This window comes from Erithacus rubecula (genome assembly GCF_903797595.1).
Source record: "Erithacus rubecula genome assembly, chromosome: 5".
Taxonomy (NCBI): Eukaryota; Metazoa; Chordata; class Aves; order Passeriformes; family Muscicapidae; genus Erithacus; species Erithacus rubecula.
Window position 1 is genome coordinate 25,519,621 of NC_136687.1, and position 14,501 is coordinate 25,534,121.

General features: G+C 42.8%; 1 protein-coding gene across 1 annotated transcript in view; it reads right to left on the minus strand.

Annotated features, from left to right (window-relative positions):
• The window catches only part of KDR (kinase insert domain receptor), a 145,604-nt gene that overhangs the window by 106,461 nt on the left and 24,642 nt on the right, over positions 1-14,501 (minus strand). The window contains 3 exon segments of the mRNA XM_079306120.1: positions 10,450-10,666; positions 11,707-11,795; positions 11,898-11,994. Of these exon segments, the coding sequence (XP_079162246.1) occupies positions 10,450-10,666; positions 11,707-11,795; positions 11,898-11,994 (403 nt within the window).

A 14,501-nucleotide genomic window follows, 5' to 3' on the forward strand; every position in this document is an offset into this window, starting at 1 on the left:
TGGTTTAAAATCCAAGGTGAAACACTCTTAGATTTCAATGAGGACAGTTTCACACAGTTTTTTCTCCAGGATGATGTTCCTCACAGGGAGGAGATTTATATGAGGGCAAAAATCCAGTGAGCTTCAGAGAAAAATGGTTCCCTGCACTCTAAAAAATATATTTTGTCACTGTGGTATAATATGTATGGCATTTAGTCAACTAACTACTTGAATCTATTAATTTTCCATTTCATTATTTTACGTACAGTCTGGTGCTGGGGAAAGGCTTCAGGTGGAGTTTGTGACTTAACAGGCACTACAAAATCTGACCATGAGTGCAGAAGCCACAACTAGTTCTGCTTCCCTGATTCTAAGTTTACAGTACACACTCTCAGGTAATATCAGCACATTCTTCCTCTAATGAGTTTTATTTTAACATGCCCTTGTCTGCAGACAGCTGAGTTGGGGAAAAAACAGACATAAACTTGAGTTTTCCCTACTGCTTTCCTAGCAGAACAGCAAATGTTTGTCCCAGGAGCTGATCAGCTCCTGCTTTGACTGACAATACCAATCACATCCTTGCTTGCATCTCCATCTTTTCCCAGCAATAACTAGGAAAATCTATGCCAGGTTTCTAGAGTCTTGCTCTAAAGAGACCTGGGAGGATGACTGAAATGTTAAGGTGTCAGAGTGTATGTGAAACAAGGGAATAAGGAAGAAAAACCTGTTTGAATAGTTAACACCTAGGGTCTAATCCTAAAATTTTAAGATAGAGTACTTTTAAGGGAGAGTAAAGTTAGTTGTGTCTGAAATTTCCTGTGGCTCCACCCCAGATTCACAGTGATATTTGCAGAAGAAACTTGTTTACAAGCTCATAACTCTCTCATGGGAGAAGACTTAAAGTGAGCCAGTGACTTGCTGGAAAATGACACAGATAGTAGTGAGGTCTCAGCTGAAACAGGGAGCTGGGTTTCCCAGAGGGCAGCTTTATCAGGCTGTCTATTCTGTTTCTTCCCTTCCCTTCCTTCCCTTCTTTAGCCTTATGGGAAAGGCTTGGAAGCAGCCAGACAGGATACCTGCTGTGTTACAGCCTCCTGAAGGCCCCTTACCTGTCCTGCATGGCATGGTCTGCACAACCCCTGGATCAGATCTCTGAAATACCTGCTGTGTGTGGGCTGACTGGGCTGGAGCTGCACTGCCAGACACTTGGTGCTTGTCTGCACCAAACAGCAAGCTGCAAATCTGACAGGGTGTTTCTGCTCAGAGTCATACCCAGGGCAGTTATTCATTTGTTTGCAGAGGGGCTGTGGATGCAGGAGTCCCACCAGCTGTGGGACTCAGCTCAGTGTATATTTTGTCACTGGGGATTTTCCCAAGGGCAGAATATTGACTGTCTCTTAAAGGCTGATGCCACAGGGCAACATCCAAAGACACCAAAGTAAGCAGCCTTTACATGTCATGGGCATTCAGCAGCTCTTTAGAATTTCCATGATTTGCCTCGAGGAAATTTTTCCTTGTAAAATTACTGACTACACAGGCATCCCAATGGTGTCAGTGAGCTTCCTCTCTCTGTGTATTGTTGAGCATGGTCTCGTGTTGTGTTCAGTGAACTTTGAGCTAGAAGCATGGAGTGATAAGAAAAATGTGATTTAGTTTTTCCTTTATGAATTACCAATTTACATTCACCTTTTGTTTTTTTCCTTCTTGAAAAAAAAATGGTAAACAGGTTGACTTCTTCACCAAGATTGTGTGGAAGTACAGGATATATATATTTAGCCCCAGTCAATCTGTTCAGAATGAGTAGGAAACCCATCAGTTCCTGAGGCTGTAATAGATTTCCTCTGCACAACATGTCAGCAGCCTGATGGAGCTAAGGATATTCTGCCTGTGTACTTGAAATGTCAGGAATGCAGTGTTTATTTGCAGCAAAAAGGTTGAAAATCAGGGCCTAAAGTCTCTCTCCCAGAGGTTACATGATTCTTCAACAAGCTGCTGAGAGAGACACAAGTACTTGGTAAAGCATCACTGAAATCAAACTGCAGGCTGCAGCCACCCATGTGAGGTGTCTGACAGTCCACTGCCCTTCATCCTCTGGAGACACACTCATTTTCCAAGGGCTTGGAACCACTCAGAGCAATTTTAGCAGAATTTGTTTTACTAATGTATATGGTGCTCTTTGCAGAGCACTTCAGATGTGTGTTGGAAAACACACATTTATCTTCTTTTATGTGCAACCCAAAAACTGTAACGCTTACAGAGAATTAGTGTTCATGACAATGTTTTAGTTAACAACAATACCCTACAAGTTCACCCACAAAAGCTTCAGGGGGTCATATCACAGTGCACCAAAGCACCCTTCTAGGAGCTTTAGCAGTCAATAGTGGAAGCTGAAGTAGCAGTAAATCAGCAGGGTAAGCACACAGAAAACTTCTCCCAACCACTTTGTCTTAGTTTCCCATGATTTGCAGCTCTGAGATTTCCTGAACTTGTGATGTGATTTATGTATTTAGTACCTCTGAATGCTTTCTTCTTCCATTAATTTGCTTAACAGCTTGCTCAACTGATGAAAATTTTTACAACCAGGAGAAAAGAATTTCACAAGTTTACTGAGTACAGATGAAAGCTATATTAATGTATTTGCAGCTGATGCTCACTAGTTCTTGTGCTGGAAGAGACAGAAGAACAGTTTTTCGCTACAACTCTATTTCTGTAAGACACAACCAATGTGAGGAGTGAGCAAATTATTATCTATTCTCTGTAACACAAGTTAAAGGAATGCAGAAATCTCTTGTTGAAGACTTTTACACATCTGAAGGAATATCCCAAGTTTACTTGAAGTTCCTTCAGCTGCTGAAGAAAAAAGAAGAACAAAGTGGACAGAGAAAAATGTCTTCCTTACCATTTCAGAAAATGCCCCAGATGGGAGCAGTGGGTGATTCTGCCCCATTTGCAGCTCACAGCCACATAGACACACTGTGCCACATCTGAAAAAGTTTGCAGTGGTTTTTTTTTTACTTTCACAAGCAGTGTGAGCTAGAAGAAGGACTGAAGCTGTGTGTCTTGACTACTGCCAGCATCCACAGCCTTCCCTCCTGCAGCTGCCACATCCCTTTTTATAGCTGTGATGCTCAGTAAGCCATGTCCTGGGAGCTGAGTTCAAAACAACCTGAGAAAACCAACCAACTAATCAACCAACCAACCAACCAACCAACCAACCAACCAACCAACCAACCAACCAACCAACAAACAAACAACCAAATAACCCCACCCCAATTTTTTTTTTCAGTCAGCTCAGTCCTTTGCTGGCATAAAAAAGCCCTACAGAACACGGGTTAAGCCCGAGAGTCCTAAGCCAAAGTGAGGGAGTTTCTTTTGGTGAAGGAACTGCCCAGGTCTGGCACTTTATGTCAGAGTAAGTGTCAGAGAAATGCTGGGCTGAGCTATACTGAAAGTACATATACTGCAAGTACAGCTTGCCTGAGATGAACCTTGCATTTTTTTACCATGATATTTAAGCTATGATGAACTGTAATATGCTCAAACAGGAATATACTCTTAAAAAGAAAAAGCATCATATAATGACAAATAAAAAGCACTTCATCAATTCATATAAGAAAGTCACAGACACTTATGTGGCAAAGAGTTCTTCACCTTCGGCTTGTGAATTTTTGGAGTAACTGACAAACATGTTTATGGCATGGTGATTTGAATAAACATATTTATATGGATACATTTATTTCCTTGAAATCCATGTAGTGGTCAGGAATTTTAATGATGTTTAGGAGTCAGAAGGGGGAAAATGTTTTAAACATACAGCAATGATTTTCCACAGTCTACTTATGAAACAGTTAATTGAATGCAAAGATTTAAGACTGTGCTCAGATTTTGCAACCTTTTCTTCAATAAGACATCTATCTCATCATGCAATGCCCAGTTTCAGCAGAACTATAAAGATTCCTCCTTATTTGATTTCAAAGCTGGCCCCAAACATACTCAACAAACTATAGTTATTAAGGGACTCTACATGATACAATATTGATTTCTCTAATAGCTATATAATTATACTGAGAAGCAAATTGGTAATAAAACTCAATAATCCTCTTGAAAAATTAGCAACATTAGCCTGGGAGCAGGCTTAAAATTACTAAAGCCATTGTTCTGATAGCATTACCAAACAGACATTAATAATTGTATTGCTTTAGCTGCACACTCCCTGCTGTTTTAGTACTTAACTATACTGAAATGCTAAATAGTTGTTGCCAGTTTAAGAAGTTTATCAGACAATATAAAGATGTCTTTGTGATTGCAATACAAAACTACACATAAGTGCACCAAAAAAGTTCTGCTGGTGAAGTTATCTCCTAAGAGCTCCGTTTATGGGTATTACTCAGAGTTTAAAGAGAGCTTTTATACCCCTGAGTCTTAACCCAGCAAGCAACTGATAAGATAGGCCTGGCTTTCTCCCTGTTTGGCTGGCTCATGGTGGTAAATGGTGCTCCTGTTTGTGCTGAATTTCAGCCACCCAGCCCCTGCCTTCTGCCTCTTATCCCTGCCTGCAGCCAGCCAGGAGCCAGCACAAACAGCCTGGGAGCAGGGCAACACTGCACACAGGAGACATGCCCAGCCCCTGGAAACCTTTCACCAAAGCTTTCCAAAAATAGCAGTGCTGAGAAGAGACAGCAAAGTGGGGTCTTGACATTGAGTGATGGTGGGCAGCATCCGTCACGCAGCGCTCGGCAGAGCACTGCCCTCTGTGACTGCCCCACAGCTCCTTCCTCCCCATGAAGGGAAGGGTATCTCATGGACACCTCCCTGGGAACCCTGCCAGGCAGATGTCACCTCCTCACCAATAGTCACAGCTTTGGGGAGATGCAGACAGGAATACTCTCATTGAAAGGGAAACACTGGGGGATAGCTGGCTGTAAAATCCTGAATAACACGGTGAAAGTGAGGAGGGAAAACTTGATCAATGTGCTGGAAAATAGCTAGGGCCATCAAGTGAAAATCTGTAGGCAAAGAGCTCTTGCTGTGGAATGCTGCAGATGTTAAGGGTTGCATACAAGTTCAAGAAGTGGAAAATCCATCAAAGGATATTGAATGTAAGGGTCCATTGCTGGTTGATGCCCAACTGATCAGCTCTTAAACCATAGTCTCAACATGGTGAACAAGTCTACAAGTCTACAAGTGATACCCTAGAAAACTTCAGGAATTATCCTTCCCAGGAATAAAGGGGCTCTACTTCTGCATGAAATATGCACTGTAAAGTGGCCTCTACATAACTAGTAGCAGGCAGGGCTGGTCTTCCAATCAAACAGTGCAACATGAAGGTCTCTAACAAGCAAAACCCCTTTATTCTTCTTTGGTTCCTGGTGCTAAAGCACGACTCTCCTGGATTTGTGCATATATTTGAAAAGGATGTACATAATTATTAAAACTTCCTTTCAGTCTTTGGCTCCTCTCCCCTGCTCCGTGCAATGCAGCACTGCCGAGTCTAGGCAGAGTGTCAGCCCCAAAACCAAGGCCACTGCTGCCTGCTGCAGAGTTAACCAGGGTCTGGTACACTGGGAAAGTGTGGTGGAAAACAATCTTCAGCCTCAAATGTGTCTGACAGAGGTGAAACGTGTCAGAGAACCTTTGCTGCTGCAGCACATGACACAACAGGGGAGTGGAATACACCAAGAAGTGCAAGAAACTCCAGCAACCAGGCAAGACTGGTTATTCCCAAATGTGGAGATGCTGCAGCTGAAGGTGTGACTTTAGCACATACAGAGGTTACCCTGTGGCTGACTTCCTGCTGGTGAGCCTGGTGCCAGCAGCACAGACTTTGCTGTGTCCCCCACTGTCATGGGGCCATCACTGCAATGGGTGATGCTGGGCCAAGCAGAGTCCAGGCTGCCAAACCCTCACTGGTGCTGCTGCTTAGCTGGGCAGGACGAATGAAAACTGCCTCATATCTCTTAACAACAAGTGGCAGTCATGCTTCTGACTGTAGTGTGAAAACAGACCAAGAGAAATAAAACTAAACTCTCATTGTGAAACCATTGCTAATCATGCCACTTAACATGATTATACTGAAAGAAAGAGCAGCATGGAGCCCAGGGAAACAGCTTTGTAGGGTGGTGAGCAAATTCAGTTCTCCTTGGAAAAGATAATTTAACTTAATTTCATATGTTCCACCTTTTTGAGAAAGTCTCTTTTTTTGTCCAGAACCTAGGAAAACACATAGCACTGCCATTTTGCCTGGCACCAGAGGCTGTGTCTGACATTACAGCTGGGTCTGGAAATTGAATTCATTTCCCCTCCCACTCCACCCCAAAACTTACAGAGCAGTCATCATTCACCATAACATGTCATCCTAACAAGCTGCAGGGCAGAGATACTTCACATTTGAACCAACTGGAGGCAGCCAGTGAACAATGTCTAGGTAACCAGAACACCCTTCATCATGAATCTGATATGTTTAACAGCTAATTAAACCTGTGTAGGGATTAGGCTTTACATTGTACAGTTTTATGGCAACAAAACCTGAGCTTCCTAAGATTACATTGAGCAGCTCCTTATCTCTGATGCCGAGATGTTTATCAGCACCATATGTTACAAGCTCCTGCTATGTTTCCCAATGACCTTCTGGGACTTAATCAGCCTGGATGTCAGGGGTTGAGGAGCTGAGGACATATATTACAACACAGAATGCAACACTCAGCCAGGCAGAATAAAAATACAGGGCTGGAGTCCAAAGAAAAGGTCTTTGTTGGTTAACTTCAGTCCCTAATAAATTTGTCAATTAGAAAGAACAAACGTTAACTTTGTTTTCCTTGCCCTTGCTGTTGCTCTGTGAGGTCCCATACTGCGAGGTAACACAGGGTGTGTGCTCAAGTATCAGTGATGAGGGGAAACCTCAGATGATTCATGGTTTGGGAATGTTTCACATAAAAATAGCAAATTCCAGCTTTGTATCTGGAGGCTATCTATGCTACCCAGTTATGTTTTCCAGCCTTGGAACCGTAAAAAAAAGATGCCATGAAGAGGAAATTTTTATCCCCAGTGTCAGCAGCTCTGTGATTGTAGTGATTTTTGTCACACACTGCTTTTAGAATTAATAAGCACTCTGTCCCAAAAGTATCCAGGCATGGTCTTTCAGGACCACCACATCAGAAGACATGCAGTATCATCCTAACACTTTTATTCTCATGTGAAATGCACTTGTTTGCAACTGGAGATGCATTAATAAGAACAGCTTAGGCAAGGACTGGATTTGCCAAGACATTTCCATGCAAATAATGAGATACATTTTACAATAGCTCTTGCAGGAAGAAGGACCTATCTACCATTCTTGAACACCCCTGTATTCTTCAGGTGGGCTGTGTTTACATTGATAAGAGCTGACATGAGCCATCTCCAAGCCCTGAAACTGCCTCTTTCTGGCATGGCTGTGCTTGATTCCCCACATCCCAACACACCAGCAATTACTGTTCCCTCTGTCAGCTCCTCTGAACAAGACCAGTCAATCCCATCACTGCTCCTCCTCACTCCAACCCAGCTGCTCACACTGATATGTTTGGATTCATAATTTCATAGCTGTCCCTTCTATTTATTGTAGCTCACTGGGCTCAGATCCAGGCTGAATTTCATGGATAAGGATGCTGAGCCAAACGTTGACACCTTCCTTCATGGCTGCAGGATAGAGATAAAGCTAGGACTGGTTTGCAAGGCATTTTCAAATCTGTGTATTATATGTCTGTTGTTTCATTGCAAATATCCCTTCTGGAATTTAAAGCATCTCAAAGGCAGATGTGGCATGACTAGGGTTTAGCTGAATGTGCTGTATTCAGAATGCAACAAAAAGTCCAGGTGTTTCAAAGGCCAAGGTTTAAGAAAATAATTGTATCACTGGATGCTAAATATATGAACACATTTATAGAACCTTTGCTTGCTTCTGACAGTGAATATATGGTTTGGGTTGATTTTTTTTTAGAAACTAATTTCCTCTCCTAAAGCAGGTGTGTGCTAGTTGACACTTTTTCCAGGCGTATTTAAAACTATTTGGACCCAGAAGAGTTTAATTGGCTGACAAGGACTGTAAGTGTGAACTTAGTAACTGACATGGCCATGTCTTGAAATTTCATTAGTCTGCATTGTGGTGGGAGGCTGTTTCAGAGGCACTGTGAACACACAGGGAAGCATCTGACTGTGTGTATGTGGCACATATTGTGTGTTACACCAAGCTGGAGAGGGAGAAAAACTACACAATGAGATGTCTGAACTGAACATCCCAAACCTTGAGGAAAGCAGGTCTAGGGCAGATGGATATCAATGACACATCTCCATCTCCACCTCAGTGTCAGGACTCTCCAACATATGGCTCATCAAGGTCCTGCCAGTGTCAGCATTTCATGTCCATTGTGTAACAAGACATAGAAGAGCACTTTCATCAAAAAATTGAAAAATATTGCAGAAGGGGGACGTTAAAGGATGTAGCATTGTCTGTTGAGCACACTCTGCTGGCTTGACTCTTGCCTGGGAAGCAAGACAAATGTCAAATATATATGTGAAAGCAAAAGTCCTTCCTAGAAGCCCTTACTCATGATCTAGGAAGTCTCTCCCCCTTTTTTCTGCCTGACCTCCCTTCTGATTTCCAGGCTGTAAAATGCTTTAGATTTAGGGAGAGTCAAAAATTGGACAACAGAGTGAAAAGGCAGGAGCTTTAAGTACAAATTTAAAATAAAGGAAGTCTTCACTGCACAAGAGAAGGGACAACATTTAGTCTGTGAGAAGAGAGCTAGGAGAAACAAAATTGGGATAAGATGAATAAGGTTTTAAGGGAAAATGCCACTCCCCAGGCAAAAACCACAATACAATTAGATCAACCATCCCCAAATGAGCATAATAAACTCTTTCAGAGGAGATTCAGCTTGTACAAGCAGTCTCTTCCTCTGGTCATTTCTCGAAAGGTATTTATTGCCAACCGCTAAAAATCACTGAAGTTTCTTTACTGCACATGCCTACTACACAGATTTGTAGACTTGAAACAAGTAGTACTTTAGAATCTTCCCTGTCACCAGAAAGGATGCAACAAAAGAAAACAAACCTATTTGTAGCCCCCAGATCCAAATTTTCAGTCCCTTTTAATAAAGTGAAATATTTTAGCTATTAAAAAATGTTGTCACCTTTGCAATGCTACAGAACACTGATACAAAATGTGAATAGCAAAACATCTGTCATATAATATATATTTATATTTTAATATATTACATTTATTTCTACATAAAGAGGCTATAAATACTGTATATGCCTTATATTCATGGTTCCCAGCATTTGACATTATAGTAAGTACAATCAAAAAAATACTTATAAAAATACAAAAAGAACTCAGTAGAAATAGCTTTGTATTTTAAAATCTTGTAGTCCTCATTGTGTCTATCAATAGAGTTCTGGGACTACAAGAGCACAGGTAAGAAGTTGTCCAACAATTAGGCACAATTTGATCACTCGGAGAAGATCGGAGCTGCCATGAAACCAGTCACGGATTCCCAAGGCTACATAAACAGATCTCTGCCACTGCAAACAGACTTTGAGTTCTCAAAGTGAAAGAGTCAGACCTAATCTGAGGGAGGGAGAATGAGATGAGAAGGCAGGGTGCCCTTAGGATGCCCCACCAGAGCCACAGTGCTTCCTGTGGTCCTAGAGAAAGGGCATTGCCTTTTCTACCTGTTGCAGAGGCTGCCCAAGTGGTGATCTGGGGGGAGGGAGTATTTTCTGCAGCAGTTTCAGGCAGCTCAGAGGCAGGTAGGCATCTGGCATGAGTGAGGGTGCTGGGGATGGAAGGGGAGCAGAGCCATCCTCAGAGGCCAGGCGTGGCCCCGCTATTTGAGTCCCACCACTTGGCTCAATGCTCTGCCTTCTCCCTCCGAACCAACTTCACTGAGAAAATGCAACTCATGAGAACTTTTACAGCAGCCTTTTTCCTCTGCCAAGGACAGAGACCATCACCCACACCTATATTTAGCCCAGCCTATGTTTAGTCTCAGGCCATCAGAGTGCCAGAGCCTTGAGCTGGAGGTTCCTCTTTTTGTTTGTGAAGGTACAAGCAAGGAAAAACTCTGAGAAACAAGAAGCCAGTGTCATGCTGTTTCCTTCCTGGAGCCCAGCCACAAGGGGAAAAACAAACAAAAAAAAAAAACCCCACAAAAGCAGGGATGTGCCATTATTTCGTACAAGTAGAAACAGTTCAGTCGAATGCCACGATGCTGCCTGCATCAGACAGATGCTCCACATCCCCAGGCTCAGCCTCTGCCATGGGGCTGGCACACCCACACACGGCCAGCACTCTGCACCCTCAGCCACCAGCAGGAAAGAAGCCCGGCCTGGCACGGCGCAGTTTCGCCGCTTCAGGAAAAGCCAGCGTGTTTTGTGGGTCCGGGCTGTGGGCGCACCGCAGGCCGCGGGCAGTCCCGGCAGCGCGCTGGCGCTCTAGCGCGGCGCGGGGCGCTCCGGGGGCAGCGCGCGGGCGCGGCGGAGCGCGAGCGGGGCCTCCCGCGCGCACAGCGGCTCCGTCTCCTCGCCGCAGCCCGCGGCCGCCTCCGCCTCGTCCGAGTGGTATCCCGACTGGTATCCCGACTGGTACCCGCTCGTCTGGTTGGACGCCTCCGACATGACCGACTCGTTGCTCTTGCTGGGCACCAGCGTGCTGCGGGAAACACAAACCGGCCTGAGAGAGCTGCCTGCGGGAGGGCAGGTGGGCGACTCCGGGTGGCGGCTGCTTTCCATCACAGCAGCAACCAAAGCAAAAGGCTGCGCTTAAACCCGGCTTCCAGCCTTTTTAAACGTGCATTTGGTTGTAAGGAGAGACCTTTTCGTACGCCCTAACTTCACTAATGCATGAAAAGATGTTTAATTCTATGACGCACCAAGGAGTTAGATTGTGACCGCAGATGAAATGCAGAGAAAGCTTTTAGAGGCTTTACTTCAGCTGTGGTGCAGTTGTAACTGCAGTATATCTTCATCTGCACTGAAGTTTTGCAGAAAAAAATAATTCCTGAGAAGCTCTCAGACAGCATATGTGAGATTTCTGCCCTGTGAATGCCACTGTGCCTCCTGTAATCTGCACAATGAAGCCCTTATACAATGCTCTGAAAATACACCCAGGTACATCCTGAAAATCTGAGTGTCAACTATTAAAAAAAAAAGAAGGAAAGAGAGAAAGAAAGAGAGAAAGAGAGAAAGAGGGAAAGAGAGAAAGAGAGAAAGAGAGAAAGAGAGAAAGAGAGAAAGAGAGAAAGAGAGAAAGAGAGAAAGAGAGAAAGAAAGAAAGAAAGAAAGAAAGAAAGAAAGAAAGAAAGAAAGAAAGAAAGAAAGAAAGAAAGAAAGAAAGAAAGAAAGAAAGAAAGAAAGAGAAAAATAAAGAAAGAAAAAGAAAGAAACCAAGAGCTGCTCATTGGTTCAGACAGGTTCTCATGTGCTCAGTACCTTAGAGGGGTGGTTGATGCTATTGCAGCTGATAAATACAAGTCCTTTCTGAGTGCTGAGAGGCTTCCAAAAGCTGCATCACCTCCCCTCTCCTAATACCAATTGCACATGACCAGGCACACCAGGCACAATTTCGCTTTCTGTTTTTGAAAATACTTTAAGCAAAGATTTTGTTTTCCAAAAAATATTACAAACCAATCAGTTTTCTGACATACTGCAGTGAAAGGTCATATCCAATCCCATGTGCAGCCCAAGCCTTACCTAAAGGGTATTTTCACTTGTTTTTCACTCTCTTCCAATGCCTTTAGCTCTTCAGATGCAAGAACCATCCCACTGTCTGTCTGGTTTTCCTGCAAAGGTGTTGGAAATCCATTAAATGGAAAAAGATTAAAATCACCAGAAAAAAAAAGAGTATCAACAGAAGGAAAGTATTTATAAATAGACCAACTCACCTCCTGAACAACTTTTACAGTGGTTACCAGTGGGACATCTTCAAATGTTTTCACACTTGCAGGGCGACTTTTTCTCTTGCTACCTTGTCGGTACTGACTGCAAAGAAAACAAAAATTTTCGTGTCCACCATCCACAACTTGGCTGCAAACAGCACAATGATATCAGAATCCTTTTATCTCTCTTCAGAGAAGTTAATCCTTTTGTCAAAACATATTATGCAAACTCCAAAATATCTATTTATTGAAGGGGATGAACAGCTAGAAAGTGGCATGTTTCTGACCTTTTGCTCCTGACAATATTGATCTCTGAGTAAATTCTAAGAACTGGCTTTGAGAAAACAGCTTCTTTCCTCAGTTACACTGAAGGGCTTCACTTCCTGCAAGCTTTGCTTAGAATTATAATAAACAGAGAAACCTGGAGCACAGACATGTGCCTCTTCCTTTGGACTGCACTTCTGAGACCCCTGGCTGGACCTAGGACAACAACAGCAGACTCAGCACACTGCTGCCCTTAAGCTGTGGGGATCAGGACAGGGAGTGCTAAATCTCTCTTGAAGGCTCTTCTCCAAAAGAAGCCCTCTGGTTCAGGATGACATCCATAAAAAATATTGGACAAAAAAATAAAATTGACTTTCATGGAGATACTAACACAGCAAACAAAACAGCACCCTCAGCTTCTGCCTAAGTGAATATGGAATGAAATGGATGGTGTCCCAGTTAAACAGGGCAAATTTATGTTCCTAACAGCTAATGAAGGAAAAGCCATGGAGTTAGTAGAGTAACCTGCATCCACTTGAAGTGCAAAGCTGGAGACTATCAAGAGCTTCATTCACCCCTTTTCCCAGCTTTGAGTCTGGCTATGCTGCATCCTGCTTATCTCCAATAAACATTTATATAATTGGTGGAGATTTTGCAAGTCCCTTGAGTAGCCTGCTCAGGTGCTCAATCACACTTTAGAATATTTTTCAAATATTAAACCCAAGTATTTGTTCAAATAAAACTTGTCCTAATGCTGGGGACACAGAACATTTAACACCCTCTTTGGAGCAAATTTTCATATACTGAAAACTGTTACTATGTTTCCTCTCCATTTTCTCTTCCTAAACTTAACAAAATCATTAATTTCAAGTTCTCTGCACTGGCCATGTCTTCTGCTCCTCTGCAGTGATATCTAAACTGTTTCCCATCCAACACTTCCAGGACCAAAACCATCAAATGGTCAGTCCAGTCCATACACCCTCCTGGACAACCTGATCTCATACAACTAGAAGCTCATCCACAACCTGCCTTCAATGTTTGGAAGCTCTCTGTGTGCCTGCATTAAACATCCATATAGGCATAGAACTGCATGGTCAGGGCTACAGTTTTCCAGGGTGGTGAGGGCTGAGAAGCCCAGCCTCTTGATCTGAGTGATCTCCCAAGTATGGGAGACCTGCCTCTGCTCAGCCCAGACTAGAGCCAGCCTACAAGGGTTGCTGTAGATGCATCAAAATGCATCTTCTCTGCCATCATCTAGGTCAATTATTCTCCCTAAAAATGAAACTTAGATTATTTTAACTTGAATTGTTCTTGGCAAACCCATGCTGGCCATTTGTAGTTTATTTGTTTTCCTGTAGGCATTTACCATTATTTATCTGAATGTTTATTCTGGGATTGTTCCTGGAATTCAAATTAAACTGGTTGCAGAATTACACTTTTTCTGTTCTTTCTAAGAGTAGGCATTATCTTTACACTTTACACTAGCTTTTCCATACCTCACCTGAATGTTCTTAAATCTTTCAAGGTTCAGAAACTGCATATCTATTTCCTAAGCCAAATATGGCAGATATTAGGAGGTCCTGCTGATTTTAATTTATATCAGCAATCTAAACATTCTTTAATATTCTCCATGTTTTCCTGTGCCTGCTATCCTCCTCCAGCTTTGATTTAGAGATTACATTTTTTCATAGTTAGTACTTTTGTGAAGATTGAAAAAGACATCTCTGAACAGATCAATCTTTTCCACTACCTTTATAGCAAGATCATTGCCTACAAAATAATTTTCAGCTGCCAGAACACAAATTTAAAGCCCCTAAGCATGACTTAAACTCCTCACTCTGCCTCTCCTAGCATGGTTGCCACAAGGGCTTTCACTTCACAATCCTGTCACAATGTAAGACAAGAGAAAAGAGATTCAAATTCTCCTTGAAATGTTGACAGAGTGCTTTTACTTCTGTTCATAACAGGAAATGGGACCAAGAAAAGCCATACAGTAAGTATTAAAAGTGGAAAATAAGTGTGATGTTTTCAGTGCTAAGTCATGCTTTTTTGTCTTTTAAACATGTATAGTTTGAACTGCCCCACTAGTAAAACTCGGGGTTGAGAGTTCAGCTGCAGGACCATAAGTTCAACTGAGGTGTGAAATGTAGTCTTTTCTAGGACCACATAAAAATGTTATCCTGCTCTACCCCAAATCACTGGGAACTCTGTCTGTGGTGGTTATGACACAAGCAGTGAGGCAGAGGGCTCTGCTTCATGGAAACCACATTGAAAGAGTCTATCTCCACCCTGATGGCTGCATCCATCTCTTTCTACTCCTTCTCCTGAGACTGCATTGAACAATCC